A 20,105-nucleotide genomic window follows, 5' to 3' on the forward strand; every position below is an offset into this window, starting at 1 on the left:
TTCAGTTTGTTTAGTAAGCATGTCACACTGCTGCATGCCCCACCTTCAAGCCACCAGTGACAACTATCTTCCACTCAGATGTAAACCATCAGACCTCTTCTAAAATATCTTATGACGGCTGCCAGGCCATTTGCTCGCTACAGCTGAGAACCATTCCAGCAGACTCCCCTCAGCAGTCCAGGCTGTTTTATCCCTTCCATGGCTATAAGGCTTTTCTGACATGAGCATGCACTGTTTCTACAAAATGGATCATTCTGATACTTTTGGTCCTCAGCCATACTTTCCTCTCTATGGTGGCGAGGAAAAGATCCATTCAGAGATTAAGTTTTAGAAACTGTGGATACCATATGCATGGCTCCTCTACATTTGCTCCTCAATCACTTGGGCTATGAATTGTCCAGTCAATAAGAGCTCATCCAGTAATCCATTAAAAAAATTAATGAGGCCATACTACATACAAGACTTTTTTATGCATACCAAATGTGGCAGCTTCCACCTTCATGGAGCTCACGTTCTCATTGTAGAGATAAATAATGTTGAATTATATAAGGTGATAATATCAATTATATATTTAATAGAATATATGATATATACACATATATATATAAAGCAGTAATATTTGGGGAAGGGTATGTGAGAAAGCATGGGGAAACCAGTTCTGTGTGGAATGTAGAAAATATCTATAAGCTAATCTTTCTTCAAGGAAAAGACTAGACTCCTGAACGCAACAGTAGAGTTTGTAGTACTGGTCATGAATGAGAGGATTTGACCCAGTGTTCTAAGCCAAATAAGCCCCGGAATGACCCATTGGAGTGGGGCAATCATGGGATTTAGAAAGACAGAGGAGAAAGGAATGGAAGAATTTCCTGTGTGAAAAAAAAAAAAAAACAGCAAGAAAACATATCCAATGTGAAAAGATCACAAATAGGGAGAAACTGAATCCCAGGGAAAGAGACCATACACACTAAAGGAGTGTGACTAGATTTGGGCTTATATGACTGAGTAAAGTTGGAGAGGAAGCTGAGGCATGGAAGTTTAGCTCTAATAGAGTAGGAAGCAATAACCTGTTCAAGATAAGCAGCAGAGTGGTGTGATGGTGGTGACTGGACTGTAGAGAACTCTATAGTGAGCTACACTTAAAGGAGGCCTGCTAAGGGCCAGTTGCCATATACCACAGGTAGAGTAATGGTGACAACACTTGAAAGTTAATGAATATTACAGTGACCTGTTATTTACCTTTGTGCCATGCAGGGGCACAGGTAATTGAAATTATTCTCATCCACTCACTTCATTATCCTGACTTATGTACTTGCCACATAGCCATGTTATGGATGACACTCATCAAGAATCTAGCCATCTTACACAAGACAGTGATTAAGACAGAATTATTAGCTACCTTCTGGGCTGTCAGCATTGCATCTCAGGATGTTGCCATGACTACTAAGATGGTCGGACACAAGGAAGACTACAGAATTGCTTATTTTATCAGTAAGCTGTCTTACTGTCCAAATTTGACTTTTCTTAGCACTGTCAACCACAGGATAGCATGGTGATTCGAGGTGAGATTTGCATCTGAGCAGGACTGCTCACAAAGGCAAGGGTCCCTTGTGATTGTAAACTTATCGACATTTTTTATGCTGTTAACCTTTCTTTCCCATGTAGAAAACTTTCTTCTGCAGGAACTCGATTCTTTTCCATTAGAGAGAAAATTAACTGATCTAACAATTCCTAGCACTATGCTCAGGTCTTATATTCTTTTTTCAAAGTAGTTAGCATCTTTCTGTGTTTGTTTGTACTTATTATATGTGGTTAGTATACATGTGTGAATGTATATATGTGTGCACATGCATGTACATGTCTGAATGCATATGTAAGTGTAGAAGCCAGAAGTCAATATCTAGTGTCTTCCATGATGTTCAAATTTTTTTAGAAACAGGATCTCTCAACCAAGAGCTCACCAACTGGCTAGCTGACCTGGTGCCCTGTGTCTGTTCCCCGTTGGAGTAGCCAGGCTCATGGCACACCTAGCTAGACTAGAGGAAGGGAAGTTTACCCGGGCCATGGGTGCCTACAGTGCAGGATCTTAGTGTGAGTGCTGTGAGCTCCTAGTCAAATGCTTTAAGCCCTTGGCTTTGCCTGGAAAGGCTGATATCCTCTATGAAGGCATGAGTGTGTGTAGAAAGCTTCCTTGAACTCACCCGACAGCTAGTGACTGGTGAGCAATGAGTTGGCAGGTGACACAAACACTGGATTGTACCCACACCCTAGCTAGAGCAAGCACTGTGCCCCAGCCATCTCTGAGTCTGTGCGGGGCCAAGGTCAGTACACAGTCGGCCATTAATGAGATTGTGGGTCTGGCATGAAATCTTACTATTTGCGTGGTGAGAGAGGAGCAGCTGCTGTTTTTAGGGAAATATCTTGGGGCTTTGCAGAGTGCGAACACCAAAGTGACAAACGCTCTAAGGAGGAATATTTTCATCTTCAGCAGACATTGCATAAATGTTCCGCTGTGGTTTAATCACAAGCTCACCCACACTGATCCACCCACAGATAAAGCCTAGTTCAAGAGGCAGGGAACTCTCCCCTCACCCAGTTTCGATATAGAGATGTGGGTAGAGAGCAGATGGCTGGTGGGTCTATGAGAGAGGCATCTTGGCAGGCTCCTCATAAAGTTCAGTCATCACCATCTCCCTGGCAAGGACCAGACCACACAGATTACTCACCAGATGTAAGCAAAATGCTTTCCCTGACAGAGTCGAAGAGACAGTTTCAAGCCATGGTTTTACCTATAAAGATAAAAACCTCCCTGGGTCTCAAGAGAAACAGAGAGAAGGAGGAAATAGCTTGGTGAAGAAAGTGCTTGCCACACACAAGGAAGAGGACCAGAGTTTGGATCTCTAGAACAGAATGTGCAACTGTCTGTTGCTGTGATAAAACACTCAAATAAAAGTAACCTAGGAGAAAAGAGGTTTATCACAGCTCAATTCCAGGTTACAGCCCATGACTGCAGAGAAGTCAGTGCTAAAACATCAAACAGCTTCTCACCACATCCAACCAAAAACAAAAAGAGAAGAATGCATAAATGTTCACTTGTTTGCTTGTATTCCACGTGATGTATCCACTGTTATGTAGTTCAGGACTTCATGCCTAGGGAATGGTGCCCCCCAAGCTGGGCTGGGTCTTCCCACGTCAATTATCTAAATTAAAGTAACCACCCAGAGGCATGTACAGAGGCCAAATCAATATCGATAATCCCTCATCAAACCTCACTTTCCAGGTGACTGTAGATGGTGTCACATTGCCAGCTAAGGTTGACCACATGACTGCCAGGAAGGTATGGTGACTCAGGGAGAATTTCCACTTTGGAAAGTGGACACAGGGCATCCTCAGAGCAAGCAGGCAGTGTTGTTAAGAGAGAGATCCCACCTCAGAAGAATAAGATGGGAAGCAACTGAAGAAGATTGCCACATCATCCCCAGGATTCTGCACCTGTGTGTGTGCACGAGTACACATATGTTCATCTGCATGGACACACAAACACATATACAGGTACACTGTGCACTCACGCACACACACACTTTTTAAAAAGAAAAATAGAAAAACTGGAAAGAATTATAGCTGTCTCAATTCCTGAAAGAGGTCACTGTAATGAAGAGAAGGTGAAAAATGACTGGCAGCCTTTTAAAGTCAAAAGGCATTGGTCACCAGTGTGGGTTATAGGAGTTGGGCTTTAAAAAGCACTTTCATTTCGCACTCATTTGCTTACAACAGCACTGTGAACTACTTAGTGACAGATCTATGTCACAGATGGAAGCATGGGGTTGTGAGACAGTGATTAAATTGAACAAGGTCAAAATTTGAACTGCAAAATTATTTGAGGGCACGAGGCCCAGGGAAATACTTATTGAGCATGTATCACGTGGCAGATACTGAAGTGGTCGTTTTGTTCACACAGTTTGTCTTGCCCTTGCCTCTCCAAAAACAGTAATAAGAGTTTTGATACTCAGAGATTTAGATGATGGGGAGGATGAGGAACTGAAGCCATCAATGTATGAGTCCCAGCCAGTGCATCCCACAATTGGAGATGTGTGCTGTCGATACAGCAGAAGCCAGTGTAAATCTGCCCAGTGTTCAGAGCACGTTGACACCACAACCATGTGTTTGCCATTTGAAGTTTGTGATCATCCACCTGAGCAAAGTTGAAGTGTACCTAAGAAATAGCTTTCTAAATAATTTATCTTGGAAACGAGTTGTGGGAAAGGGTGTGCAAACTGTTTAAAATATTAACTTTTTTGCGGCTCCCAAATGAGACGTAAATGTAACTGCTTGCCACAAGTTGGTAGTTTGATTAGTTACCCTTACTTCAGCATCCAAGGTCTCCAAGGTTGATGTTTGGCAGCAGCATTAGTGGTGTGGCTAATCAGGATGATGTTTAGATTTTGAGAACTTCTACATAGACAACAAAGCGTACAAGGAAGAATCCAGTTGAGAGGGTGCAAGCCGAAAGCCTGGCTTCAGATATCATGTTTTCCACTTTATATTAGACAAGTCACCTTGCTGTCCCTCAGCCCATTTTCTTATCTTTAAAATGCAGCTTACCTTCTTTATAGCTTTGCGTGTCAGGGTCAGCGATTTTAAGGAGTGTGAGACATTTGTGCTGGAGCATGACATGGGCTGGGATAACAGGCACATCCTAACAATTATTCTTCCTGGTTCAAGTTTAGAACTTCACCTGTGCATTTCTGAGTCTTGCCCCCATGAGCCATCAAAATAGGAATTATTAAATAGCTTATGTTATATGTGCTCCAGAAGTAACAAGATATGGTAGCTTCTTTGTGTTTTCTTTTTCAAGGGAACTTTTGGGACTGTGGCTTGCATAACCAGCTTCTGGGAAGTCACTTACCTCACCAGCAGTGGCATCTTGGTCTATTTCCACCACAGGCAACTTCTTACACAACACAAGTCTGTATAGTGTATAAAATTTGCCATGTGGCCTTCTTAAATTCCCTCTTTCAACCTAAGTGGAGCAGCAAGCCATCCTACCTCTGCTAGGGTGGCCTGTCAAGAGGGAGAAATTCAAAACTGCCTTCAGAAATGCTTTTCAAAAGGCTTCTCCCAAATTCCATTCTTCACTCAGTTTTCATGGTCAGTGTGTAGAGGGGATGTTTTCAGAAACCTATACTACAGCATCCTTTGTGTCAGCGATGCCCTGGTTACACCAAAATCTGTCCTACCCATCCATGGTGGTACCCTGTAGCATGCTCTACATAAAAGTGCAAGTGACATCAACAGCAAGAGCTGCAGGAAGCCCGTCACCAGTTTCCTTTTTATTATTACAACTAGGCCTATTTGTCAGGGATTTCTTCCCATGGGAATTGGTTTGGTTCTCCATGGTTTATTGACTTCTACCAGAATCAACTGTGTGGAAGGTGGACAGCTGAGATGGGAGTGGGACTCCTTCCTTCTGAGGCTCACAGTCTCCACAGCTGTAGATGATTTTGCAGAGGCTGCTTATCTGTCCTTGTCACAGTCTAGAGGAGGCACCCCAAAATGTCTTCAAATGCTGGAAGTAATCAGCCCAAACTTCACTTGGGAGTCTGTCCTCTCCGTAATGCTGTCCTTTGTTTTTGTACACAGAGTTCTGTTTTACATCAAGGTCAAGGAACAGATGAACTGACTAATGAATGCTTCTAGTAAGAGAGACTTAACAGCTCCAACCCATAGTAATGGCATTTTTAGCAACTAACAACTAATCTATAATTAAAGAAGTTAGTATCGATGCCTTCCTTTGTGCCAGGGTCTCCAAGGTTGAGTAGAGCACACCAAACTCAAGAACAAGAAGGAGCCTATGGTTTAGAGAAAGAAAGCTAGCAGGTGTTTTCCTTGTTGTAGACATGTCTAGTGAGTGATAAGGGCTCTGAGATCCCTGCAGAAAGAATAGCTTGGCCGTGCATTAACCCAGCATTTCTCCCTTTTTATCATCGTTGTAACTTCTCATTTTGAAACAAGGCAGTTCTGTCCCCCAGTGTTTCTACAATGGAAGCCATCTTAGAGATCACATTTCTATCCCCTCCCACCAAGAAACACTTCTGCAATCTGAATGCTATGCTACGGGGGTAAACCCCAAACTCAGCAGTACAGTCTTCTCTTCAGGAGGGGCAGCTCTCATAGCACGACTCGGTCATGGTGGCAATCATAGACATGCAAGATTAATTTGGATTCAGAAAGGCCTGGTTCAACTGCAGTTCAGCCTTTCCTTGTGTGGCTTTGAGAAAGTTCCTGTACATCTCTCGGTCTGTCTCCTAAGGTGGTACACAGGAATAAATAAAAGAATCAATGGTAAGTGCTTGGTGTGGTACCTGGTTCATAGGAAATGTTCAATAAACATTGACCATTATTATTATGAATCTATACCTCCTTTCCAGAGCATCACATCACAGATCTCTTGTCATTTCCACTTGGCTACTCTTCAGAATCAAAGGTTGCTCTTTCCAAGCAAATACCTTGCTTGCTAGAGGGGGAGTCTTGATTCCTCACCCTAATCCCCCATTACAAATATGACCCAAAATAAGTGGATTTCTTTATAAAGCAGATATGCATACAACTATAGTATTAGGTGCCTTATAAATATATGCAAAACTAATGAAGGCTGAAATAAAGATAAATAACTAATGAATTTTACATTTCTATCTTCCCTTAATATAGTGTTATACATGTTACAAAGTGTTTTGTTTTGTTTGGTTTGTTTGTTTTTGACTCACTACCCATAATACTGTAGAGAAAGTGGTGTCATGGGATATGAGTCGTCATTTTTCTAATGCTTACTTTAACACTAAGAAAGGCAATCCATTCATCATATTGTTACTGTATTCTCCTGGCTGCCAAAAACAAACATAAACCATTAAAATAAGTAGGTCCAATAGAAGCACTCTGTAATTACAGCTCCCAGGTTATCACACTTAGTATCCTATCTTATACCTCTTTTATATAAATATTTTTTGCAAAATTCAGCTAGTAAATTTTATTCCCCAATGTCAATCAGGTATTCTTTCAAACTACCTGGGAGATATTGCTTTTTTTTTTTAGTGAAAACATCCAAAAATCACATGGAAAAATTTTTAATTGGCTAGAAAAGGTACATTTTTTTATATTTATAATATGCACTTTGAGACTTTTTTTTCTTTTTTTTTTATTAATTTATTCTTGTTACATCTCAATGTTTATCCCATCCCTTGTATCCTCCCATTCTTCCCACCCCACCCCCCCCATTTTCTTACATATGGTGACATAAGGCATTTTGGATCGTAAACTAGGCATTTTATATACTCACACATTTTTTCCTGTAGCTCCCTATGTAACATAGATTTTTTTAATGCTGTTGCATTCAACATTGTTAATACATTCTCTGACCTTAAAGAAATAAAAAAATATCTAACTTGAAATTATCTTTTTTATAATATTATTTTCAGTAGCCACTTGTCACCACAAAAAAAAGGTCACAGTTAAGTCACTTGGCTCTTGAAATGAGTAAGTCATATACCTCAACTACAATTTTATCAATGCTGTAATTTCCTTTAGTATGATGTGTTAGTTACTTTCTGTTGGTATGACAAAACACTGACCAAAATCAACTCAGGGAGGAAAGGGTTTATTTGACTTACACTCCCACACCACAGTCCACTCTTGAGGGAATTCAGGGCAGGAACTGAACAAGACCTATAAGGGAACTTGAAGCAGAGTTCATGGAGAAGTGCTGCTTACTAGCTTGCTCTCTCACCTCATGCTCAGATTGCTTGCTTCTACATCCCAGAACCACCTGCCCAGGAGTGCATCACCCACTGTTGACTGGGCCTGCCCACATCAATCATTACTCAAGAAAATGCCTTACAGATATGCCCACAGACCAATCCGAGGGAGACAGTTTCTCAGTTGAGCATCCTTCCCAGATGACTATAGTTTACGTCAAATTGGCAAAAACTAACTAACTAAGTAACTGATAGTATACCAATTTTTAAAAAACAAGATTCAGAGACTAAACAGAATCAGGCAGGTAGAAGGGTAATTAAGGGAGGCATACCAGAAGGAAGCAGCTATCAGAGAGCAAATGAGGGCTTTTGGAAACTCTGGAGTGGCCAGCTCCACTCTGGGTGTCATGGAGGTCAAGAAATTAGCATGTTATCACCCCTAGAGAGTTAGGAAAATGTAATCCAGACTCCAGAAAATAAGACAGAGTCTTAGTGTGGCAGCTAGAACAGAAGACTGGCACCTGACCACAAAAATTTCAGTGCAGGAAGAACAGACAAAGCTCTGTCACACAGCAAGTTCATTCCTCTGGATAAAGGAAGGAACTCATCTAACTCCTGAGGCTAAGGTGGGACTTCTTTCTACCAAGATTCTCTGGTACCAGTCAGTTCCATTGAGACTATGGTACATGCCCTGACCCAAAGCAGAAGCTCACTGCTCACCTGGAGCACTGGGTCAGACAACACGTAGCCACATAGGGCTAAACTCTTAGAAGTGCTGCCCTTGGACTAACTAAACTCCCTGAGTTTACTACAGAGCCTTGTTTCCGTGGAGATTAGACATGTTTGAATTGAATATGGGAGTTAGTCCCAGTTTTTAATGTATAAAATGTGATGGCAGGAAATGAGACTGACTTTCTGGCTATCTCTTACAATTTTTTATGCATAGTCATTTTACAGAGAGAAACTATAAATTTACATGGTCAATCCATTCATTGGAAATCCACCTAGCTATGGTCAGTATCCTTGAGCCTAGGATCTTATTCCTTGTACTAAGTCATCTTATACATTCTTCTGTCTAACACAACAGTTCTGTGATGCTGAACCCAGACAAGTCTTTACTCAGTGATTCAGAAAGCACACATCATTTATCACATTGATTACTTATATACAAATTTCCCCACTAAGAAAGATTTGTAGTTAAAACAAAACTCAACATGACACTAGCAGCCTTCATAAGTAGTGGCTTCTTTTTGGATGCACTTGGTCCTTCTTTTCACATTCTATAACTTCTAGTTCACTCACTTGCTAACATTTATTTCCAACCCCAAATTAGTAGTTGCGAAACAGCTGGCAGCATCCCCTCCCTAAATCAAATTCCCTGAAGCACTGATGTAATGTTCAGTCTATGGCCTGAGCTCTGTCCCTCCCTCATGTCCTGAGCTGAAAGAGAGCTGATTCATATAGTCTCACACTTGCTGTGTATTATGCTGGATTGGAAGTTGGCATAAGTGACATCAGGAGTGTCTTGTCATCTTTCTAGACTCACTTTGTTCTGTTTGGTAGGCTAAGTATTTGGTTTCATTGTAGTTTTTCAGTTACCCCCATTAACTTGGCCTGATTACTACTATGAAGGCTTGAGGTGACGAGACAGTGAACACAGGGATGTCCTCTGATCAGAGAATCCTCTAGCCTCCATCTCCTTCTAGTATCCTAAAGGTGCTTCCTATGTTTCCCATCAAACCTACACCTCCCTAAACGATGTCAGAAGTTCTTGAGATATAGTCTCCCTCTCCCCTTTCCTTCCTTCTTTCACTGCTCAGGCTCCCGCACCCGCCCCCATGACACAGCTGTGCACATTACCACACTTAACTCAGACTGAGGCTCCTGACTCTCTAGAACTCTGGTTGGCTGTTCTTCCTAGATGTATACCAGCTTACTTTGCTTTCTCACCCTTTTGAACATTTAAGACATTAGTGATCAAAAGCATACAGTTTCTGCCTATTACATTCCTTTAATGTTTTGCTTGTGTTCATCTTAACTTATTCGCATTCAGACTCCCTGAAGCAAAGCTATCATGTCTGGCTTACTCTTTGAGGCATAATGAAGCTTTATTGTGAGGATGATACTTATACCAGTTCAGCACAAACAGGCTTTGTTAACTTAAAGGGAGATAAACAGAAATCCATAGGTGCCATTGCAGATTTATGAAAGTACCAATAGTGGAAGGGGCCTTAGAGTTGTAGGATGGTCTTTTGTCAAAGTCAAGTACATTGTGAGCCATTATGTGCACAGTATATGTACATTATGTGTACATTAAGAGCCTGTGACAGAAGTGGGGATGATTCTTACCAAGTGCAATGACCCCACTAAGTTATCCTGAAAAGAGAGACAATTTTAGTATGTAACCTAAAGCTTAAGTGCAATTGGGATAGAAAGGCACTAACACCAGCTCAGGCTATGAAGCTGGCTATTGGGAGGGGAGAGCTCCAAGCCAGTTATTTTTCTTTGAAAGACCCATTTGCAGAACTTAAATTTGCTGACATTTTACCCTGAGGCCTTTAACTGTTCCAGAAGATAAACCACAGTTGAGTGAATCAAAATAATTTTGCAGCAAACAATCATTTGACCAAAGGAAACCTATTGAGACATAGAGCTCCTAGCTGATTACCCAATTCCAGACTCCATCAGACGTGAATTTATTGATCAGAGGGGAAAGGATGAATTGAAAACTAAGTGCTCATCAGAACTCCATTTCCTGCCTTATCTTGGGGTTATAGAGAGTTTTGGCTACGGAGGTATAACCAATAATCCATCCGGCTAGATGGTCACTAGATCTTTTTAAATGTCTTAAACTCAATACTACTGAAATAATTTTAGCCATTTTCACTGTGCATTTTCTTTTCTATGAAGACCAAAGATTCCACTGAGCTTCTGTGGATGTCTGCAGATGGGAGCTCATGACAGTAGTACAATGTTTTGTTCTCCTGTCATCCTCACTGGAAAAGTGTGACTCCTTACTTTCTCAGCTCCATACAGCTCACCATCATCTGTAGTTGCTAACACCATGTTAAATCAGGTGTGTTCTGTGGATGCAGATATTCCATAATTTCTCATGTGCCCATTCACTGACAGCACATAGGCTATGACCTCCTTATAAGCTTAGTAGTGAAATACAGCACTCAAGATGCAGAGGCAGGCAGATCTCTATGAGTTCAAGGCCAGCCTGGTCTACAGACTGAGTTCCAGGAGAGAAAGGACTAAACAGTGAAACCCTGTCTCAAAAACAAACAACAAAAAAAATATTGGCAAGCATCAAGAACAGCCTGTGTCCCAACCAGTGTGGAAATGCTAAGTTTCCCAGGTAAACACAGAACCTGCCCTTACGTCATTCACAAAGTGGTTGAAAAATATATGCTTTGCATTGTTGTTGTTGTTGGTGGTGGTGGTGGTGGTGGTGGTTTTGAGGGCTTCTCTGTGTAGCCTTGGTTGTCCTGGACTCACTTTGTAGACCAGGCTGTCTCCAAATTCACCGAGATCACCTGCTTCTGTCTTCCTGAGTGCAGGGATTAACGGCATGTACCACTGCACCTGGCTGATGCTTTGGAATTTTTAGCTTTATGAATATTTTACCTGAATGTGTGTTTATGTACCACATATATGCCCTGTGCCTGCGAGATGCCAGAAGAAGGCATCAAATGACCAGGAAGTGGGTTACAGCTTTGTGTGCTGGGAACCAAACCCAGGTCCACTTCTAAGAGCAGCAAGCGGTCTTAACCACTAAGCCACCCTTATATGCCCTGCTTTGGAATTTTGATGAACAGCTAAGAAGAAAAGCTACAAGATAAGATGCAATTGTTCTGGAAGTAAATCAGGAGGCCTAGTTAGTTTTTTGGGTTTTTTTGTTTTTGTTTTTTACTTTAATTGAATATCTTTTGCTTATTTTTTATAATTCCACATATGTAAACAATGAATCTTCCTTTCACACTGCCCCCAGGTGCCCCCAACACATCCTTCTCATCCTTTCATGTTTTTTTTCCTTTTAAAATTAATAACCCAGTAAATCCAATTAGATACTGACTATTGGAATATTGAGTACTTTTGTTTTACAGTAAGTTCATAGGTGCAACAGCCATGTCCCATCCAGAAGACAGCATTTCACACCACTCTTGCCCATTCTTCAGCTTATATTCGCTCTCTTCCCTCTCCTACAATGTCCACTGAGCCTTGGATGGAAGTGAGGTTAATACTAATGTACCATAGAGGGATGAGCACTTAATAATACTCATATATTTTCAGTTCTTTGATGAGATCTGAGTCTCTGCATTAACTGCTGATCAACACAGAGAGAACTTTCTCTGGACAAGGCTGACAGCAGCACTAATTAATATAGAAGTATAAGCACAAATCTATGGAAGGCAGTTTGACAGCATGTCATCTAGCAAAATGCCTGTAGTGGGTTCCTCTCTAGGGCCTTTGACCTTCTGAGACATGGGCTTTTGACCAGGGATTATAGTACTATACCTGCATTCCTTCCTGTGAACCAAACCTTAAGTTCAATCCAAAAACGATTAGCTACTGCCATAACCTTGGTGCCACTATTGCACTAGTGGGCACATCTTGCTGGCATGTCACTACTGTAGTATGCAGGGATAGCATTGATGGATTTTCTCCACCAGTGATGTATATTCCATTTCCTAGGTCTGTGGAAGCAAGCGAGCAGAGATGAAGTTTTCACATGAAGAGCTTGATTTCTCTACACCCTACAATGAAAATGAAATGTGTGGTATCTTTACAATAGGATCTTACCATCTAGTTATAGTGGGCAAACAAAAGCAATGGAAATAGCTTGTGTTGCTTTGGGACCTTTGAGGCTTCTGTGACCAATAACTTTCAAGAATATTTCAGACACCTGGCACTGAATGTTTTCATTGAATAACCATTGACTTTTAGGGGAAGCATTATCCATACATGCACAGGTAGCTATGTTAGGTGGCCTAATTTAGATATGCACTCAGGTCTTCTCTCTTTGGAAATTCCCTTTGCAACTGAACTCTGAAGTTTAAATTGGCCTGGTGAAAAATGAGTGAGAGTCCTTCTGATAAGGCATATGCAAATACCTAAAGGCAGGGAGCAGCAAAGAGGAAGAGACACTGGGGCTGAACACCATTGATGAGACAGCATGAGGCAGAAGCATAAGAGTTGGTAGTACAGAATATAAATTTCACCCTGGGTCTTATGGGAAATAATAAACCTTTCACAGCAAGGGAGCAAAGCAATCTGGTTTGTGTGTCTTAGAAGAATGTGCTGCATGCTGCATAGAGAACGGATTGGAAAAGAACAAGATAAAGTGTGAGGCCAAAAGAAAACTATTTAATAAAGCTAGGGCATGGCAGTAGCTTGTTTTTGAATAGTGTCAATAGAAGTGAACAAAATTCTGTGGGCTCAAAAAAAAAAACATTTTGGAATTAGAATCTAGGAAGGCTTGGAGATGGGCTAGCTATTGGAAGATAAGGAAGGGGCAGCCAATTTTTTTTTTTATCAGTTTTCCATTGAATGACTGATAGATGAGAAATGTTTGATGGAGGTGACTGTTGCAGGACAAATTTAGCAATGATAATGGACCATTTAGGAAGAAGTAGGAAGTAAGATCTCATCTATAGTAGACTAGAGAAGTAAAGCTACAGGTATGAACCCTGAACTCACCTTAATCTCAATCAGAAAGCAACAGGAAACAAAATCTATTTAGCTGGGACTATTGAAGAAGACAAAGGCTTTTCAAACAAATATAAGAAAAGAAGGAAGTGACACAAACAAATGGAGTACTCAAGAAAAGGAAAAAAAGCAAGTGTGACATAACAGAAATGGAAGGAGAGAGTGACAAAGAGCACTGGATGATCTAGGATGTTCTAAAAAAAATAAATAAAAACTTGAATATTCCTTAGATTTGAAACTTGGTGGGTTTGTAAATGTGAGATACATAGTACTTTAGGGTAAAGATATGTAGGTTGAATAATCAGGTTAGAATAGATTAGATCAAATAAATGAGATAAGAGGCAACAAAAATAGTATTACAGATAATACTTTCTGAAAGCTTTGCTGAGAAAGAAGGATGAGAAACAGGACCAGACTGCAGTTGAAGACATACATGATATCAGAAAAGAGATTCACTACCTATGAATCTATGAAGAATGTGAAATTCAGTACCAGTTTGTGTCTTTCTTAACCTAGAATATCCAAAAATGTGTGAGCAAGGGCTTACTTACAAGTGGTTTATATACATACAAACTTAAAGGGAGTGTATAGATAAGTGAGAAAGAGAGAGGGAGGGAATATAAAATCAATAACATATCAGGGTCAGGTCTGGTGGTACAGGTCTACAATCCCACCTATTCTGAGTGCTAAGGCAAGAAGATGGCAGTTTCAAGTCTTCTCTGTACTATGACACAAGTTCAAAATCAGCCTAGGCAGCTTAGAGACACTGCCTCAAAACAGAAAGTAAAAAAACTGCTCAGGGTATAATTAAATGGCAGAAAACCTGTGTCATATGTGTGAGGTCCTCGGTAAAGATCAAGCACTATAAACAGGAAAAAAGAAAGAAGGAAAAAAATAGAAAGAAAGAATGCAGAGGAAGGACAGCAAGTAGCCAAGAAGAGACTTGATACCCTATGAGAATATATAGGGGGACGTAATCCCCCTCAGGAACAGTCATAGGGGAGGGGAATAATGGGAAAATGGGAGGGGAGGAATGGGAGGATACAAGGGATGGGATAAACATTGAGATGTAACAAGAATAAATTAATAAAAAAAATGCAAAAAAAAAAAAAAAGAATGCATTCTTAACAAGAATGCATTATCACCATGTTCAAAACCTGTATGTTGCAACATATTACTAGACTACCAGTCAGGCTCAGTCCTCTAAGATAAAATATAAAATATATTTAGAATTGTTCACACTTGAAACAAGAAACGGTAGTTCTACACCAAGCAGGAACTAACACCCAAGCATTTTTTTTTTTTTTTAATTTGTCAAGGCCTCAGAATGGCTTAACAGGATTCTATACATGACTACCTTAAAAGTGGCCTAGAAGTCCAGAAAAGAAAAAGCCACTCAGTACAGCTGAGACAGGCATCTGTGGCATTAAATCTAACAGCATCTCATTGCCATGGCAACACTTAGAGTAATAGTTGGGCCAAGAGGAGGTGAAATGACAAAGAAGTGTTTGATAGATGTCTACCTTTCTGATCACAGCCCACACAGTTCTGTCCTGGAGAGATTAAACTAGCTTGTGTTTGCTCCACGTCAGAGTTCACATGCAGGGTCTTGTGACTACTGGCCTCCAGACCTCCCTGCATCTGTTTAAGACTAATTACCACAAATAGCAACAATACCTGACAAGCAAATTAACCAAATTAAAGTTTTGATATATTCCTGGTGACAGAAATAAGAAATATTTTAGAAACATCATGCAATTAACCCGGTATTTTATGAGCACATGCAGCATTCCAAACCTACACACAGAGGAAGACTGTCAGAAAATATTAAATATGGTCACTGCTTTGATATTTCACTGGGAGAATACTGGAAGAACACCGTGGGAAGAGATCTAAAAATAGAGAAGGCTAGATCTGATGAAATAGGACTGTGTCGAGTCGTGGGTCTTTAAAGTTACATCAGTGCTCCCAGCAACACTGAATAGAAGCTCAGAGGTTATTGGGGAGCAATGGTGAAAACTATTCTGGTAGAAACTCCCATATACAGGGGGAGGAGGTCCCCCTCAGTCACAGACATAGGGGAGGGGAATGGGGGGGAAGCGGGAGGGGGGAGGAATGGGAGGATACAAGGGATGGGCTAACAACTGAGATGTAATTTGAATAAATTAATAATAAAAAAAGGAAGAAAAAAACCTCCCAATTTCAAATACTAGCAAAAGCTAATGCTGGGCCATAAGGTGATTTTTGCTTTCTTCTGCAAATGTCTCTCTAGAGTCTTCATTAGTCTCATAGTAAATGCATATGTTACTTTGGTATGAAAAAAAGATATATCCTTTTTCAAATAGCCAAAGTATGCAGAGAAACTGGCACTCACACACACACACTGCTGTTTGAAGGCAAAATGGTACATTTGGCTTTTTTTTTAATTTCTAAACTGTTTTCCATTTAAACATATGCTTGTCATCTGACCCAGAAATCACACTCCAAGGCATTTACCCAAGAAAAAGAAAAGCCTCTCTCTCTCTCTCTCTCTCTCTCTCTCTCTCTCTCTCTCTCTCTCTCTCTCTCTCTCTCTCCCTCTCTCCCTCTCTCTCTTCCTCCTCTCCCTTATCCGACAAACAACAATCATACACAGATATTTAAAGCATCTTTTATACGTGTGTGATACACTATATGAACATTAATACATTTAACCAATATTTTTTCCACAAAAAGTCATGAAACATCATCTGGGGAATAGATAATCAAATTGTACATCATTCATACAAAGAAATTCTAAGCAACAAAAATAGCAAGGAACCACTGAACCACACAACATGGGAGGGCTTCAAACACATCATGCTGAGGTTCACATGTTGGAAGTATTGAAAGAAAAGCCAGCCAGACTCAAAAGTTGTTAATTCTCTGATTCTATTTTGGAAAGCATAAACTTTTAGAAAAAAATTACAACTACAGAAAACTGATGGCAGGTCATTAGGACCGAGAAGTTAGGAAAAGGTTAAATGCAAAGTGAAAATACAGAAGAGCCAGGGCAGCACTGTATCTGGGTTGTGGTGGTAGCAGCATGCCTCTGTGTACTTATTTTCACTCATTGACCTGAATGCCAAAGTGTTCATTTCTCTGTATGGAAAATTAATTTTGAGATAGAATCTCACTATGGAACCCTGGCTGGCAACAAATCGCAATTCTCCTGCATCAGCTCCCTAAATATTAGGATTCTAGGCCTGTACCCTCACATGCAGCTTTTAATTTTTAAAGGAAAATTAAGATCATAACAAGTCCTCCAAGAGAGTGTATGAATGATCCCATTAGTCTTGTAAAAAGCAGAAGGTCATCCTGATGCTGTTGGAAGTATTAAAAGATTAGTTCTACGTTCAACATTAGGAGCCAAGTGGGAACACGGCCTCAGAGAACTGTAGGCTTTGGACTCTTTCAAACCTACTTTATCTGGGCTTCTTTAATGCTTACCTCTCCCTTGTAACCCACCTACCCTAGATAGGAGGGAAAAGAGGTTAATAGGAACAGGATAGACCCTTTTAGACTCAGTTCCTTGAAGTGATTCCACTGCATAGTTGGCAGGATTTCAATAGACCAGTTAAATAGCAAATCAGCAATTCAGTGAAGGTGACTGCAACTGCAGCCGCTGGAACCCTGAGCAGCAACCAGAGCCCAGAGCCTGGAAGCATTCACTGGAGTGGTTCTCTCTAGGAGTGTCTTATAGTGGATTGATGAACAGCCATGACCAAAAAAGCCCAGCTCTTGTTTTGAGTATGTGTCTGTATGTATGTATGCATACATACGTACACACGCACACCCTAAGAGTCCGTACTGTGATGTTTATCAGTTGGCAAAGACCATGCCTCCACAGAGGCTGTTCTTCCAGTGAACAAACATCACCTGTTCTCTCACAAGTCTGTTTCCAGCAGAAAAACACCACACACCCTTACACATGTCTATTTTACATCCCACACTTGGGATCAAAACAAAAACAAGCAGGGAACCACTACTATAAACCAAAGACTCTCTCAATATAGACACAAGGAGCAAAACAGCAAAAATGAATCCAGAACTTCGATGCTTCACTGTGATGTGCACCTTGATATGGTCCTTCGGGATACAAAGGACAAGCCCCAACTGTGGCTTAGCTAAGCCAGACAGAGAAGAAAGAAATGGACATAGAGCTTAGCTTACTGGAAAGATTTTTGAGTAACTCACTGTAGATAAATCCTAAAATGTGATGTGCCTGATGGTTTCCATGTGTCACTAGACAGCTAGCACCACTTCCACGGTAATGCCACCAGCTTACTGAAGGTGCAGCCACACACCACCAGCTCACCCGGCATTTCCTCTTACTCTCTACTCCAGAGGATCATCTGCACTATGGTAAAAGGTACCCACGCAAAACCCACTGGGTACTCATCAATATCTGAGCTAGAAGCAGGCATCAGGAACATGGTACCATCTTTGACCATTAGGAAATAAGAACCCCTTTCCTCGCTGCACACTCTTCCTTCAGAGCAATAATTCTGATATATGTTCTATAGATCTCCTAACTCAGGCCCTCGAGATTACGAAACCTGCACCAGTAGAAGTGGTTGACACCATTACTAGCCCTGGCACTGACTAGCTTCCTGCTCCCCTGCTCCATGCTTCCTGCCTCGGTGCTCTGGATCTACAGTGCCCATTGCATTAGCCACAGGCAGCCTTCATCTCAGACTCTCAGGCTTTGATTCCCAAGAAAACTGAGCACTAGGAAGGGTCCAGGGCAGGTCTGCTGTCATGAGATGTAGGGATTTTTAAACAATCTCTCCACTCATAAAAACTTGTCTCCAACCAACAGCGACCACTTTCAAATGGACCCTGCTTAGGTTGCTTGTGTGCCCTGAAGTCAAAGAATGTGCACTCTCACACTGTAACGCCAACAGAACTTCCTTGAAAGGGGAAATAGGACTTCCCCATCAAGTATGCCAAGGCTTGGAAATGGTGGCAACTAGGGAAATTTTGTTATCTCATCGTTAGTTACTTTTGAATGGTGCTAAGTTATCAGTGTTCAAAAATAAAACAATATATGAATCATAGTAGAATATCTCCACCTTATAAAAAGAATTGTCCCAAGGAATCAATAGCTGATTAGATCCTGGTTAGATTCTTAAAACATAAAACAGATAATAAAAGTATAATCTATATTGTGAGTGCTCTGATAGTTTTTTTTTCCCTGACAGTTCACAGTTGGTATTTTGAATTTGACAAGTTCAGGCTCTGACAAATGTTTACATTACAGCTTCATCTCTTCTCACTCTGACTTTGTCTCTCTCTAGGTTAATATCCAACACAGGCATTAAGCACCTGCCAGCCGTTCACAAGATTCAGTCTCTTCAAAAGGTTCTGTTGTAAGTTTTATTGATAGAATGCCAATCAGCCCTCCATCTTTATAACAAATGTCTGAGATGATACACTACAAAGAACAAATGAATGGCTTGGTTCACACTTACCCTAATTTCAGCCTATGATTGGTTGGTCCCTGGCTGCGGGCTACTTGTGGCATTCTGGGCCCCTAATTACCATCACAAGGTACATTTTCCAAATGAATGTCTCTAGCAGAGCAGGAGGAGGAAGACAAACAGCAAGGGGAGGGGGTGGTGGCAAAGTTCTGTCTGAATGAAGTTAACAGGGTCTGCAGCAAGAAACAACCTTAGAACCAGATCATAGTTTTCTTCACACGGACGCTTAATTACTGGCTCCCTGGAACGCCCCATATTCCTCCATCATTTCCCCTTATTTCTAGACTAATGGATACTGTTGGACCAAAGGATCCAGGAGATGGAGTAAAGAAGAAGGGAGAGAAAAGGGAAAGGAAAGGAAAGAAAGGAAAAAAAGAACTTTATTTCTAATAGTGAACTGGTAATAACCCAGGCAAATCCCAAAGGAAAGGGTCAGGAGGGGTATAAGGAGATGAGGACAGAGAACAGAGAGAATCCGCTAGACATCTTGAGCTGTTTCCAATTAGTAGCACTTGTGCTGTTCTGTATTCACAAGGCCCGAGAGATCAGTCTGATGGAAGGATGAGTAAAACAAACAGAACATTTTTTCTCTATCTTTCAATGTGGGAAGGAAAAAAATCAATACTTTTTTCCATGGTTCAAGAAAAAAGATAGAAAGAAGCAATATATAAGAAGAGGGAAAACGACCCAAGGGGTAACTCAGATATGAGTAATTGATTTATAAGCATTAGGGCCTGAGCTTGACCCCTCAGGCCCCTACTTTTGAAAAGCCAGCGTGCACCACCATGCTAGGTCCCAGCACTATGGAGGTTGAGGCAGGGCACCTGACATTTGCTGGCCAGCTAACCTAGCCTGCTCATCTAGATCTAGGCCAGTGGCAGATGGTGTCTCAGGAAAAAGGTTGGTGGCACCTGAGGATTGACCTTAAACTATCCTCTGACCCACACACATGCCAAGAATGTACTAAACAGGTGAGAAAGAAGGAGAAGACACAAACAAAATGAATAGAGAGATCGCTCTGCAGGTAACCGATCAGTTTCTGTGTCTATCCTATTGAGCACAGACCATCTGTGGAAACAAAGCTAATAAATAGCTATATTGACAAGAACCTCAACGCAGTAACATCCTCTAAGGAATGCTCCAAAGA

At 41.0% G+C, this 20,105-nt stretch overlaps 1 protein-coding gene across 2 annotated transcripts in view; it reads left to right on the forward strand.

Annotated features, from left to right (window-relative positions):
* The window catches only part of Fshr (follicle stimulating hormone receptor), a 192,623-nt gene that overhangs the window by 153,622 nt on the left and 18,896 nt on the right, over window positions 1–20,105 (forward strand). For both annotated transcript variants that reach the window (XM_051157033.1, XM_051157112.1), the window contains exon 5: window positions 18,776–18,847. In XM_051157033.1, the coding sequence (XP_051012990.1) occupies window positions 18,776–18,847 (72 nt within the window). The remainder of the gene's footprint in view (window positions 1–18,775; window positions 18,848–20,105) is intronic.

Source organism: Acomys russatus, chromosome 1, assembly GCF_903995435.1.
Source record: "Acomys russatus chromosome 1, mAcoRus1.1, whole genome shotgun sequence".
Classification (NCBI taxonomy): domain Eukaryota; kingdom Metazoa; phylum Chordata; class Mammalia; order Rodentia; family Muridae; genus Acomys; species Acomys russatus.